This window comes from Rana temporaria, chromosome 11 (genome assembly GCF_905171775.1).
Source record: "Rana temporaria chromosome 11, aRanTem1.1, whole genome shotgun sequence".
NCBI lineage: Eukaryota > Metazoa > Chordata > Amphibia > Anura > Ranidae > Rana > Rana temporaria.
Genome location: NC_053499.1, coordinates 9,308,000 through 9,323,400, shown reverse-complemented (window position 1 = coordinate 9,323,400; position 15,401 = coordinate 9,308,000). Strand labels below are relative to the sequence as shown.

Here is a 15,401-nt window from a genome sequence, read left to right as displayed (position 1 = left end):
TAAACAAAATGAAACATTGTAACTAACTAACATTGTAACTAAATTTAACCACTTAAAGTCCAACACTTGTTTCTTAAGTTAGAAAGCAATATTATTTGCTAGAAAATTACTTGGAACTGCCAAGCATTATATATATTTTAGCAGAGACTCTAGGGAATACAATGGCTATTGCTGCAATATTTTATGTCACACTGCATTTTCCCACTTCAATGAATAATAAAAACCATAAAAACAAAACAGTGAAGTTAGCCCATTTTTTTTTTTTTTATGTGAAAGATGATGTTACGCCGCAACAATCGTGAGAGAATCGTGATCTATCTTCTAAGCAAAAAAATTGCAATTCTCATTTTAGCCAGAATCGTGCAGCTCTGTACCCTGCAACATAAAAAGTGCAAAGACCACCATAGAGTAATTTTCTAGCAAAAAACAAATGATGATTTTTACATGTAGTAGAGAAGTGTCAGAATTGGCCTGGGTGGCAAGGGGTTAATTACCATGAGTAATATACAAATAATTATTATAAGCACTGTGATCCTATCAGTCTGCTGTAGTGTGTCAGCTTGTATTTATATTGGCCGCTCTCAATGTAGCTTCTGACAGGCTGTGCAAGCAGGCCCGTATCTCCGGAACCATAAATGATAGCCGTCCCATATTTTAACCAGTTGTGGGGTAGCTCTTCCCATGCCTACCCCCAAATGTGGGGTTTCTGTGACCTCTGGTCATCGAGCTACAACCCCCCAAATTCGATCTTAGAAAAAAAAAAATCTTAAAAAAAAAAAAAAAAATTTTTTTATTTTTTTTTTTTTTTTTTGGGCAAATGGGCCTATCTTGAGAAAGGGGCCTGGAGCTGCAGCTCCATCAGCCCCATTGTTAATCCGGCCCTGGTTATAACCACAACTGAAAAAACAATCCCCAGTTGCTTCAGAAACATAGGAGAGTGACAGCAGAAAAGGATCTAGTGGTGCATTTAGGTTGTCCCTTTATTTACTTATAGCTAGATTCAGGAAGGGTGTCCTAACTTTGCGGCGGCGTAGCGTATCGTGTTTACACTACGCCGCCGTAAGTTAGCGAGGCAAGTACATGATTCACATAGTACTTGCCTGCTAAGTTACGGCGGCGTAGCCTAAAGCGGGCGGGCGTAAAGGGGCGCCTAATTCAAAATAGGCTGAGGGGGCATGTTTAATGTAAATTTTCTTTGACCTGACGTGATTGTCGTTTTTTTGGAACGGCGCATGCGCCGTCCGCCTACATATCCCAGTGTGCATTGCGGGCAACGTACGCCGCACGGGCCTATTGGTTTCGACGTGGAACGTAAATGACGTAAACCCCTATTCACGGACGACTTACGCAAACGACGTAAAATTTTCGAATTTCGAAGCGGGAACGGCGGCCATACTTTAACATTACTATTCCAACTATTGGATGGAATATCTCTAGGCCTGATAATGCGTTACGTAAACGGCGTATCTGTACTGCGGCGGGCGGGCGTAGGTTCGTGAATAGGCGTATCTAGTGATTTACATATTCTACGCCGACCGCAATGGAAGCGCCACCTAGCGGCCAGCCTAAATATTGCAACCTAAGATAGGACGACGCAAGCCGTTGTATCTTAGATAGGTTTAAGCGTATCTCTGTTTGAGAATACACTTAAACTTAGGTCGGCGCAGATTCCGAGTTAGGTCGGCTTATCTACTGATACGCCGACCTAACTCTACTTGAATCTAGCCATATGTTTTTAAACTTTTCCAGAGTCCCCCTTATCTAAGTGACTAGTGGGGGGAACAGAGAAGCAGGGGGAGGACCAGAGGAGCAGGGGGGACGACAAAGGAGCATGGGGGAGGGGACAGACAGCTGACTCAACAGCTATGGCCTGGGAGTTTCTCACTTCTGCCTAATCTTGTCCCATAAGGGGGGGGGGCACCAAACTGATTCCTTGCCCCGGGTGAAATAATGTCTAGCTTCCCCTCTGGTACTGCCTATAAAAGTACCAGTACCAGTCATTCTACCCTAATAAAATAGAATGGTGAGTGGCTGGTGAAGGGGAGAGGGGGTGCGGGTGGCCAGGGGGGTGCGGGAGTTGTCCGGCCGCCATGGGAGAGACCTGTCAAAGTGGGCCAGTCTGGATGAAGTCCAGGGCCAAATTTCTGTCCCAGTCCAGCCCTGGACAACACTATAGGGACCTTTGTGTTCTGTACAACAAAAGTGACATCCGTTCCATTCTGCAGGTAACAGTGGCGGGTGGTGCTCCAAATTTATGTGAGGGCGCAAACAAACTGAAAAAAAAAAATCAAACGCAGCTACTTTGCCCATCAATTGCCTCCACTGTGCCATAAAACACAGCCACTGTGCCCATCAAACGCAGCCACTGTGCCCATCAAATGCAGCCACTGTGCCATCAAATGCAGCCACTGTGCCCATCAAACGCAGCCACTGTGCCATCAAATGCAGCCACTGTGCCCATCAAACGCAGCCACTGTGCCATCAAACACAGCCACTGTGCCCATCAAATGCAGCCACTGTGCCATCAAACGCAGCCACTGTGCTCATCAAGCGCAGCCACTGTGCCCATCAAGCGCAGCCACTGTGCCCATCAAGCGCAGCCACTGTGCCCATCAAGCGCAGCCACTGTGCCCATCAAGCGCAGCCACTGTGCCCATCAAACGCAGCCACTGTGCCCATCAAACGCAGCCACTGTGCCCATCAAATGCAGCCACTGTGCCCATCAAGTGCAGCCACTGTGCCCATCAAGCGCAGCCACTGTGCCCATCAAACGCAGCCACTGTGCCCATCAAACGCAGCCACTGTGCCCATCAAACGCAGCCACTGTGCCCATCAAATGCAGCCACTGTGCCCATCAAACGCAGCCACTGTGCCATCAAACGCAGAGACTGTGCCCATCAAACGCAGCCACTGTGCCATCAAACGCAGCCACTGTGCCCATCAAATGCTGCCAGTGTGCCCATGTCAGGGACTCTGTACTGTGACATGCTGTGTATACAGTGGGGGAGGGGTCTCTTGGCACGCAGTGAGCGTTCTCACATGTCTCAGTGTAGCACACACACAGGCAGACATGTACAACCCCGACATTCCGACAACAAATGTCCGATGGGGCCCTACACACGGTCGGAATTTCCAACAACAATCTCACATCAAGCATTAGAGCTTCTGGTTCACAAAACAATGTCTGCTTACTGCCTGCTGTATAAAGGTTCCCATACACGGTACAATCTGATTGTACTATATATATAGTAGTGATAGGGCCTACCTGGTTTGATAGTAATTGAATGGATTGTTTAGGTTTGTCCTCATATTACATTGTTTTGGTAAATCTATGACCCCTCATACACTGAAGGTGTTTTTCAGCCGTTGTAGCGCTAACAATTGCGCCTGTAAAGCAGCTGAAAAACGCCTCCCATTCCATCCCAGTGTGAAAGCCTGAGTGCTTTCACACTGGGGTGGTGCGCTTGCAGGACATTAGAAAAAGTCCTGCAAGCAGCGCCAGTGGGGAATACGGCGCTCCTAAACCGCCACTGCCATTGAAATCAATGGGCAGCGCTGCTGAAGTGCCTGCAAATCGATGTGCTTTTCGAGTGCCTTTAACCCCTTGTTAACCCCTTTTTTGGAGTTAAAAGCGCCCCTCTCCCGCCTGCACATTACTGGTAAAGCACCGCTAAAATGAGCAGCGCTTTACCGCCAGCACGGGGGGGGGGGGGATCTTCAGTGTGAAAGGGGTCTAAAGGAGATTTTACAATCTGGCCTTCTGTTGTAAGAGATGGCTATCATAGGGACCCTGATATAAGGGGGACACTGATGGGAGCTCTGATGTAAAGGGGGCTTTGATGGGGACTCCGATATGAGGGGGGGGGGACTCGGATGTAAGGAGGACTCTAATGGGAACCCTGATTTTGGGAGGGCTCTGATTTAGGGGGGGGGGGGCTCTCATGGAGACCCTAATATAAGGAGGGCTGTAATGTAAGAGAGGGATATCATAGAGACTCTGATATAGGGGGGAACTCAGATGGGGACTCTGATGTAAGGGGGGACTCTGATGTACGAAGGACTCTAAAACCCTGATATAAGGAGAGCTGTGATGTAAGGGGGACTTTTATGGGGGGCCCTGATATAAGGGGGACTCTGATGTATAGTAGGTGGAGACTCTGATGTAAGGGGGAGTCTGATGAGGACCCTGATATAAGGGGGGAATTATGATGTAAGGGGGGCTTTGATATAGGGAGGACAGTGATATAAGGCGGACGCTGATATAAGGAGGTTATGATCAAAGTGGGGGGGGGGGGATGCTGATATAACGGGGCTCTGATCTGGGGGGGTGCTGATATAAGGGGGCTCTTATCAAAGGGGGACACTAATATAAGGGGGCTCTGAACAAAGGGAGGTTCACTGATATAAAGGGGCATCTAGGGGTGACGCTGATATAAGGGGACTCTGATTAAAGGGGGATACTAATATACGGGGGCTCTGATTAAAGGGGGTGGCTACTGATATAAGGGTTCTCTGATTAAAGGGGGCTGATATAAAGAGGCTCTGATGAAAGGGGGGATACTGATATAAAGAGGCTCTGATGAAAGGGGGGATACTGATATAAAGAGGCTCTGATGAAAGGGGGGATACTGATATAAGGGGGCTCAGATCAAAGGGGGTTGCTGATATAATGAAGCTCTGATAAAAGGGGGGACGATGATATAAGGGGGCTCCGATTAAAGGGGGAACACTGATATAAGGGGGCTCTATTTAAAGGGGGGGGCGCTGATATAAGAGGGCTCTGATTAAAGGGGGGCACTGATATAAGGGGGCTCTATTTAAAGGGGGGATGCTGATATAAGAGGGCTCTGATTAAAGGGGGGCACTGATATAAGAGGGCTCTGATTAAAGGGGGGGCACTGATATAAGGGGGCTCTATTTAAAGGGGGGATGCTGATATAAGAGGGCTCTGATTAAAGGGGGGCACTGATATAAGAGGGCTCTGATTAAAGGGGGGGCACTGATATAAGGGGGCTCTATTTAAAGGGGGGATGCTGATATAAGAGGGCTCTGATTAAAGGGGGGCACTGATATAAGAGGGCTCTGATTAAAGGGGGGATGCTGATATAAGGGGACTCTGATTAAAGGGGGGGATGCTTATTTAAGGGGGCTCTGATTAAAGGGGGGGGAATGCTTATATAAGGGGGCTCTGATGGGCTCAAAATGATGTAGAATTCCTTAGCTGTGTTCTCCGATCCGATCACACTGATTACAACGATCCTCCATGTAAAACATTTGGATTCATTTACATCTGAGGCATTCATTTATAAAACAGATATTTTTTGTATGTGTAGAAGGTCTGGAGCCCCCCTGGAGTATGCATGGCCGGTGTTACTCTGCTACTTCCAGGGGTTGGGACGGTTCCTGCTGTGCAAATACACTAAAACCTTGGTTTGAGAGTAACTTGGTTTGAGAGCGTTTTGCAAGACAAGCAAAATGTTTTAATAAATTTTGCCTTGATATACAAGCGATGTCTTGATATAAGAGTAGCGTCATGCCACAACTGAGTATACAAGAGAAGAAAGGAGCCTCTAAGTGTAGCAATATGGTTACAATTAATGAAGGGACAACATTTAGCAACTTATTGCTACACTCATGCCGCGTACACACCATCACTTTATGTGATGAAAAAAAATGACGTTTTTAAAAACGTCACTTTAATTGACTGTGTGTGGGGGAAAACGTCGTTTTATGTCTTGTAAAAAACGACCAAAAAAAAATTAAAGCATGCTTCAATTTTATGTGTCGTTTTTCAAAAGTGCACTTTTTACTTCACAGAAATTGACCGTGTGTAGCAAAAAACGTCGTTTTCTAAGACGTTTTTTCATCCACGCATGCCCAGAAGCAAGCTTCAATGGTAAAACGTGGTGGAACGTAACCTCACTTTGCAAGAACATTGTGAGAAAAACGATGGTGTGTAGGCAACTTCGTCTTTGAAAATTGAAGTTTCAAAAACGTCATTTTTTACTTCACAGAAAATGTCGTTTTTTTTCATCACATAAAGTGATGGTGTGTATGCGGCATTAGAGGCGCCTCTCTACTCTTTTATACTCTGCTTTGATATACAAGTGCTTTGGATGTTTCTGGAATGAATTATGCTTGCAATCCAAGGTTTTACTGTGCTAATAAGTTCTAAGCACGGTGTGCGAGTTCGCTGGGAGGAGCGACAACATAAGAAATGTGTACAATCCCTCCCAGTGGAACGAGATCAGCAGCCCGGGGAGGGGAACGCGCGACGTTCATTTCCTCACTATTCTCCCATCATTCTTCACTTCATTAGACGTGATGACATCACACTTCGGCTCCTCTGATTGTGTACACACGTGCAGTTTGCCCCGTCTATACCCGAGCTCAGCAAATCTGCAATCTACAGCATGAGATCTGCACAGATATCAGGAGAGATGATCGCTCTCGGATTATTACTGACAATCTTCTGCCCTTACATGGCTCATTCAAAAGGTAAGTCACCCTGATTGTCCCTAACTGTTAGTCCTCTGCCACCAATAAACTCCCTATCATGTTATCCTATGTGTCCATGCTCACACAGGCTGTTATTAGCAGTTTTTGGCTGGGGCATTTTCTGTCTGGAAACCCCCCCCCCCCCCCCCAGATTTGATCAGTTTATCAGCTGTTAAACAGCTCTTACTCAGAAAAAAACAAAAAATGCTAAAACCCGCGGCTATTCTGCGTTTATTAGCGTTTTTGTGCCATAAGTTTTTATGGGAGAATAGTTTGTTTCGCTAAAAAAAAGCTACAGCTAAAAAAACGCTAAAAAAAACGACAATTCTGCGTTTATTAGCGTTTTTGTGCCATGCGGTTTTATGGGAGAATAGTTTGTTTCGCCCAAAAAAAAACTACAGCTAAAAAACGCCAAAAAACTTGACTATTCTGCGTTTGTTAGTGTTTTTGAGCCTTAAGCTTTTTTGGGAGAATAGTTTGTTTTGCTAAAAAAAGCTACAGCTAAAAAACGTGATTTTTTTTTTAAAAAACTTGACTATTCTGCGTGTATTAGCGTTTTTAAGCCATACAATTTTCTGGGAGAATAGTTTGTTTTGCTAAAAAAAAAAGCTACAGCTAAAAAAACGCAAAAAAACACGACTATTCTGCGTTTATTAGCGTTTTTGAGCCATAAGCTTTTTTTGGGAGAATAGTTTGTTTTGCTAAAAAAAAAAAAAGCTACAGCAAAAAAAAACGCCAAAAAACGTGACTATTGTGCGTTTATTAGCGTTTTTGTGTCATACGTTTTTATGGGAGAATAGTTTGTTTTGCTAAAAAAAAAGCTACAGCTAAAAAACGCAACTATTCTGCGTTTATTAGCGTTTTTGAGCCATAAGCTTTTATGAGAAAATAGTTTGTTTTGCTAAAAAAAAAAGCTACAGCTAAAAAATGCTAAAAAAACACGACTATTCTGCGTTTATTCGCGTTTTTGAGCCATTAGCTCTTATAAGAGAATAGTTTGTTTTGCTAAAAAAAAAAAAAAAAGCTACAGCTAAAAAACGCAAAAAAAGCGACTATTTTGCATTTATTAGCGTTTTTGAGCCATAAGCTTTTATGGGAGTATAGTTTGTTTTGTTAAAAAAAAAAGCTACAGCTAAAAAACTTGAATATTCTGCGTTTATTAGCGTTTTTGTGCCATGCGGTTTTATGGGAGAATAGTTTGTTTCGCCCAAAAAAAAAAACTACAGCTAAAAAAACTTGACTATTCTGCGTTTATTAGCGTCTTTGAGCCAAAAGCTTTTTTGGGAGAATAGTTTGTTTTGCTAAAAAACGCAATTTAAAAAAAAAAAACGCGACTATTCTGCGTTTATTAGCGTTTTTGAGCCATACAATTTTCTGGGAGAATAGTTTGTTTTGCTAAAAAAAAAAAGCTACAGCTAAAAAATGACGAAAAACACTGAAAACCGCGGCTATTCTGTGTTTATTAGCGTTTTTAAGCCATACTTTTTAGGAGGAGAATAGTTTGTTTGGCAAACAAAAAAAAGCTACAGCTAAAAAATGCCAAAAAAAACACGGAAAGCCGTGCCTATTCTGCGTTTATTAGCATTTTTGAGCCATACGTTTTTATGGGCGAATAGTTTGTTTTGCCATAAAAAAATGCTACAGCTAAAAAAACGTGAAAAAACGCGACTATTCCGCCTTTATTATGTTTTTTGAGCCATAAGCTTTTATGGGAGAATAGTTTGTTTTGCAAAAAAAAAAGCTACAGCTAAAAAACACGACTATTCTGCGTTTATTAGCGTTTTTGAGCCATTAGCTCTTATGGGAGAATAGTTTGTTTTGCTAAAAAAAAAAAAGGCTACAGCTAAAAAACTTGAATATTCTGCGTTTATTAGCGTTTTTGAGCCATGCGTTTTTATGGGAGAATAGTTTGTTTTGCTAAAAAAAAAAGCTGCAGCAAAAAAACGCAAAAAAACTCGACTATTTTGCATTTATTAGCGTTTTTGAGCCATAAGCTTTTATGGGAGTATAGTTTGTTTTGTTAAAAAAAAAAGCTACAGCTAAAAAACTTGAAAATTCTGCGTTTATTAGCGTTTTTGAGCCATGCGTTTTTATGGGAGAATAGTTTGTTTTGCTAAAAAAAAAAGCTGCAGCAAAAAAACTCGACTATTTTGCATTTATTAGCGTTTTTGAGCCATGCGTTTTTATGGGAGAATAGTTTGTTTTGCTAAAAAAAAAAGCTGCAGCAAAAAAACGCAAAAAAATGCACACAGGCTCGGGCCCCCTACAAGAGAACTGGTGGTGCCTCCCTATTGGTGGCCATGGAGCCAGGTAGGAGAACTTGAGGCCTTAATTCAGCTCCATGTGCAGAAAGGCCACCTGGCTGGTAAAGCTGTCCATACACTATACAATCTGATTGTATATTTTTATACAGTATGTAGTGCAAGCGCCTGTCTGATCTGATGCATAATAATCGGATTGTTCAGGTTGCCAGACTCTGCAGCCCAAATTAAAAAGGCAGCAGCTGCAAAGCAGAGCATCGCTGCCGCAGCATATGTACAGCACTGTCGGGTTGTGATGTTAGCATTTGGGTCGGGAGGCAGTAAAACCACGGCTCAGCCACTTGTTTTTTTTGATCCCCCGGCTACCCCCCCCCCCCCACTTAGTAGAATTTTGTTGGGCGTTATCTTAACTATTGATTTAAACCCTCTTCCTCGTATCATTCGCTTGGGTTGTTGACTATAGATTGACCAGAAAATAGAAAGTTTGGGCCAGATTCTCGTATCCTGGCGTAAAACAGCGGCAGCGTAACGTATCTCATTTACGTTACGCGGCCGCAAGTTTTACGGGCAAGTTCTTGATTCACAAAGCACTTGCCTGTAAAGTTGCGGCGGTGTAGCGTAAATTCTTCGGCGCAAGCCTGCCTAATTCAAATGATCCAGGTAGGGGGCGTGGATCATTTAAATTAGGCGCGTTCCCGCGCCGATCGTACTGCGCATGCGCGGTCCCTAAAATTTCCCAACGTGCATTGCGCTAAATGACGTCGCAAGGACGTCATTGGTTTCGACGTTAACGTAAATGGCGTCCAGCGCCATTCACGGACGACTTACGCAAACGACGTAAAATTTACAAATTTCGACGCGGGAACGACGGCCATACTTAACATTGGCTGCGCCTCATAGACCCAGGGGCAACATTACGCGTCGCAAAGGCTACGGAAACGTCGTAAATTCTCTGCGTCCTTCGCGCGTACGTTCGGGAATCGTCGTAAATTGCTAATTTACAAAAACGACGGGGAAAACGACGTCGGCGACACCTAGCGGCGGGGAAAAAAAATGCATTTAAGATCTGACAGCGTAAGAGCCTTACGCTTGTCAGATCTAAGGGATATCTATGCGTAAACTGATTCTAAGAATCAGTCGCATAGATAGGCCGCGCCAGATTAGGACTTACGACGGCGCAAATGGCTTTGCGCCGTCGTAACGCCTTTGAGAATCTGGGCCATTGTTTATCGAAGTGTGTATGGCCAATATTAAGCTGGCCTTATTCTACCCAATCTGATTGTACAAAAGCCATTTACACTACGCCGCCCCAACCTACAGGAGCAAGTGCCGTATTCCTCAAGCACTTGCTCCGTAGTTTGCGGCGGCGTAGTGTAAAAGGCCCGGCGTATCCCCCCGTAAATCCAAGGGGGCGGCTTGTATTTAAATTAAGCGCGCCCCCGATTCGAACAAACTGCGCATGCGCCGGGCTTAAAATAGCCCAGTGCGCATGCTCCAGTTCTCGGCGTAAAACGTCAATGACGCCGACGTGTGCGTCATTGACGTGAAGTCGTATTCGAGAACGACTTAGGGAAACGACGTACCCGACGGGAAAAGACGACGCGGACCCGACGCCATACTTAACATGGCGTACGTGGGACTGGCGTAAACTTACCCCTCATATAGCAGGGGTAACCTTACGCTTACGCGTATCAGGCTCATTTGCATAAACAAACGAGACCTGAACGTAAACGCCACCTAGCGGCCGGCTGGGTAATTGCATTTAAGATCCGACAGTGTAAGTGACTTAGGCCCCATACTCACGACCAAACATGTCTGCTGAAACTGGCCCGCAGGCCAGTTTCAGCAGACATGTTTGGTCGTGTGTAGGTGCGAGCGGGCCGAATTCCAGCAAACATTTGCCCGCCGGGCCTTTTCCCAGCAGACAAATATTCCTGGACTTGTTTTAAAACAGCCCGCTGGAATTCAGCCCGCTCGGACATGTACGGTCGTCAGTACAGACCTACCGTACATGTCCAGGCGCCCGCCGTCCCTCGCATGCGTCGAATGACTTCGACGCATGCGTGGAAGCATTTTAAAGGCGGGCCGCCCACGTCGCCGCGTCATTGTCGCGGCGACACCGCGTCATCGACGCGGCGACACCGCGGACACGCCCCGCGTATTGTTTACGCGCGGACTTCTGTACGATGGTGTGTACAACCATCGTACAGAAGCCCTCTGGCAGACATGTATGGTGAAAACGGTCCGACGGACCGCTTTCACCATACATGTTTGTCCGTGTGTACCCGGCCTAACACATGTCGGATCTTCAGCGTATCTATGCGAAAATTATTCTAGGAATCAGTCGCATAGATACGCGGGTCAAAAAAGAGAGATACGATGGAGTTTCCCGAGATACTCCATCGTAACTTTACTCAGAATATGGCCCCCTATCTCTGTTTCCGCTATGTGATCTAATAATCTGATCGATCGGAATACGATCGTATTCATGAAGAAAGTATCTCAGTGCTGACGACTGATGCAAAAAACGATTGATCATTTCTCAATCTTGCAAAGTCATAGGCTGGTGGTTGGGAGGAGATCTGTAAGGCCTCATTTCAATGGACGCCGGCCCACCGTAGCCGCTGGGGGATTCTTTCATAGTTGGTAAGACTGACTTTAGAGACCGGTTCAACCTGTTCTACCAGTGTGCGTGTGGCGCAAGCTTTCCATTGCTCTGTACATTGCGTTCACTAAAAACATTTAGGCCCAGATTCTCAAAGGACTTACGACGGCGCAACGCAATGTACGCCGTCGTAAGTCCTAATCTGCGCCATCGTATCTATGCGACTGATTCTTAGAATCAGTTACGCATCGATACCCATTAGATCCGACAGGCGTAAGTCTCTTACGCCGTCGGATCTTAAATGCAATTTTTTTTTTCCCCCGCTAGGTGTCGCCTCCGTCGTTTTCCCCGTCGAGTATGCAAATTAGCTAGATACGCGAATTCCCGAACGTACACGCGGCCGACGCAGTTAAGTTACGACGTTTACGTTAGGCTTGTCCCGGCGTAAAGTTGCCCCTGCTATATGAGGCGCAGCCAATGTTAAATATGGCCGTCGTTCCCGCGTCGAAATTTGAAAAGTTACGTCGTTTGCGTAAGTCGTCCGTGAATGGGGCTGGACGCCATTTACGTTCACGTCGAAACCAATGACGTCCTTGCGACATCATTTGGAGCAATGCACCCTGGGATATTTTACGGACGGCGCATGCGCAGTACATTCGGCGTGGGAAGGCGCTTAATTTAAATACTAAACGCCCCCTACCCGCCAAATTTGAATTAGGCGGGCTTGCGCCGAGTGATTTACGCTACGCCGCCGCAACTTTACACGCAAGTGCTTTGTGAATAAAGCACTTGCCTGTAAAACTTGCGGCGGCGTAACGTAAATGAGACACGTTACGCCCGCACAGTTTTGCGCGATTCTACGAAAATCTGGGCCTTATTTTTTTCAATGTACACTATATTGTCAAAAGTATTGGGACGCCTGCCTTTACATGCACATGAACTTTAATGGCATCCCAGTCTCAGTCCGTAGGGTTCAATATTGAGTTGGCCCCGCCCTTTGCAGCTATAACAGCTTCACCTCTTCTGGGAAGGCCGTCCACAAGGCTTAGGAGTGTCTATGGGAATGTTTGACCATTCTTCCAGAAGTGCATTTGTGAGGTCAGGCACTGATGTTGGATGAGAAGGTCTGGCTTGCAGTCTCCGCTCTAATTCATCCCACAGATGTTCTGTTGGGTTGAGATCAGGACTCTGTGCAGGCCAGTCAAGTTCCTCCTTCCCAAACTCGCTCATCCATGTCTTTATGGACCTCGCTTTGTGCGCTGGTCCAAATCATTTGGTGGAGGGGGAGGGGGGGGGGATTATGGTTGTCATGCCTTCATTTATAAGGCTCATAGGGCCAGATTCACAAAAGGGATACAACGGCGTTTCTCCTGATACTCCGTCGTATCTCTGTTTTAGGGTCTTCCTAACTATGCGACTGATTCATAGAATCAGTTACGCATAGATATCCCTAAGATCCGACAGGTGTAATTTGTTTTACACTGGCGGATCTTAGGATGCAGTACCGCGGCCGCCGCTGGGGGGAGTTTGCGTCGTAAACCAGAGTCGGGTATGCAAATTAGGAGTTACGGCGATTCCCAACGGTTTTTCGCGTTCGCTACGTCGCCGCTAGTCTAGTTTCCCGTCGCAAAGTTAGTAGTTTTTTTTGGTGCCTTAACTTTACACAGCAATCGTATTGCTGTATAAAGTATGGCCGTCGTTCCCGCGTCGAAATTTAAAAAATAACTTCGTTTGCGTAAGCCGTCCGGGAATACGCGCGTCGCCGTTCGAAAAAATGACGTCACTTCGCGCAAAGCACGGCGGGAGTTCAGAAACGGAGCATGCGCGGTAGGTCCGGCGCGGGAGCGCGCCTAATTTAAATGATACACGCCCATTTAAATTGGCCCGCCTTGCGCCGGAGGCCGCCGGCGTAGGTTTTCATTGCAAGTGCTTGGTGAATCAGGCACTTGCGATAAAAAATTGCGGTGGTGTAACGTTTGTACAATACGTTACGCCGCCGCTCATCTACGTGAATCTGGCCCATAGTCTTCATTGACTTTAGTTTGTTTGAATTAAATCAATGCTGCCATCTAATGGACATTCTGTTTAACTGCACCATTTCCATTCAATTCACTCAGCTAGAATAGTTTATTAATTTGACCCATGCAAGCCTCTGTATTGCAATCCCATAAGGCTTTTCTCCATCTTCAGGCCTTTCTTTTCCATTTTCTCCTTGGAAGCAAGCACATGTCTGCTGAGTTCTATCCCACGTCAGCCATACCGATCCATCTCCGGTACATGTATCTTTGTGTCTCTAGCTAGGTAGTTAGGGATGACCTAATTGTGTGATTATTTACTAATTGTACTTGTTTGTATCTGTTTCAGTTTTACTCTATCTTGTACTAATAAAAGTTCATAAGGATTCTGCGCCTACTGGAATGCATTGGTATGAGAAGAGTTATCAGTGTGCCCGAATACACATCAGTCACGTGTAGTGAGGGGCATAACAATGGTGTTGGGTTGTTTTTTCAGGGGTTGGGCTTGGCCCCTTAGTTCCAATGAAGGGAACTCCTAAGGCGTCAGCATACCAAGACATTTTGGAGAATTTCAAACTTGGTGGGAACAGTTTGGGGACGGCCCCTTCCTGTTCCTACATGACTGCACACCAGTGAACAAAGCAAAGTCCATAAAGACATGGATGAGTGAGTTTGGGGTGGAGGAACTTGACTGGCCTGTACAGAGTCCTGACCTCAACCCGATGGAACACCTTTGGGATGAATTATCGCATAGACTGCGAGCCAGGTCTTCTTGTCCAACATCAGTGCCTGACCTCACAAATGCTCTTCTGGAAGAATGGTCAAACATTCCCATAGACACACTCCTAAACCTTGTGGACGGCCTTCCAAGAAGAGCTTAAAGGGTTAGTAAAGGAAATTTCTTTTTTTTTTTATTTAAAATAACAAACATGTCATACTTACCTCCACTGTGCAGCTCGTTTTGCACAGAGTGTCCCCGGATCCACGTCTTCTGGGGTCCCTCGGCGGCTGTCTCTGGTCCTCCCCGCAATTACTCACCACAGTCATGCGAGCGAGCTCGCATGGCGGTCAGTAATTGCGGGCGCGCTCCCGTGATACAGCGATCGGCCATAGCCGCTCACTGTATCACTTGGCCCTGCCCCTCGGCACTGGATGTGATTGACAGCAGCGCCAGCCAATGGCCAGGCTGAGCGGCGAAGAGGATCTCGGGACCGCGCGGGACTTTCGAGGGGTCAGGTAAGTATAACAGGGGGGTCGGGGGGGGGGGGCAACACCAGATGTTTTTTCACCTTAATGCATAGATTGCATTAAGGTGAACAAAAATGTTTTCTTTACAACCCCTTTCAGCTGTTATAGCTGCAATGGGGACATTGCTGAGCTGATGACATCCCAGAACTACCCTGATTGGGGTATTAAACGAGTACCAAGGGGCAGATGGATGCCATGGATTTGTAAGTCATTTATATACTTTGCTTTATTTTTTAGGAATACATATAGAGGAAATGAACTTGAACATGGAAGCTTGGCTGGGGCAGAATTTAACAATCCCCTGTGCTCTGGCTAAGGATGCTGACCAGGATCTGGATCTGGATCTGTCCACCGTGGGTGTCCGCTGGAGCAAAATATCACTAAATAGAAGTAAGACGGATGTGTATAAATTCACAGGTCACAGTCATGAAGAGATTAGACCGGGGTCGGCCATAGACGAGAACGAATTGAAAAGAGGGAACGCCAGTCTCACCTTACACCATGTACAGAGAAGTGATGAAGGGGAATACTCCTGTACAATTTTTGTCACTCCTAATAAAGCGTCAGATAAAAGGAATGTGACGGTATTAGGTAAGTGACGTTTTAAATGCGAAATCCACACAAAGTACAGATACAAAGTAATATGGGAGCAGCCACGGCCGACATCCTTCGGAAAATGCTAATTCTCGATTCACAGTGACTTCTCAGTCAGTAATAAAAGAAAAAGCCCCAATTCTTTAGTTTATTTATTCATTTCTTTTTCTATAGAGTATA

General features: G+C 45.6%; 1 protein-coding gene across 1 annotated transcript in view; it reads left to right on the top strand.

Moving 5' to 3' along the window:
* Nucleotides 1-6,251: 6,251 nt before the first annotated feature.
* LOC120917006 (CD276 antigen-like) overlaps nucleotides 6,252-15,401 on the top strand; it is a 29,548-nt gene continuing 20,398 nt past the window's right edge. Inside the window, exons 1-2 of the mRNA XM_040327983.1 lie at nucleotides 6,252-6,498; nucleotides 14,865-15,218. Of these exons, the coding sequence (XP_040183917.1) occupies nucleotides 6,414-6,498; nucleotides 14,865-15,218 (439 nt within the window). The 5' untranslated portion in view covers nucleotides 6,252-6,413. The remainder of the gene's footprint in view (nucleotides 6,499-14,864; nucleotides 15,219-15,401) is intronic.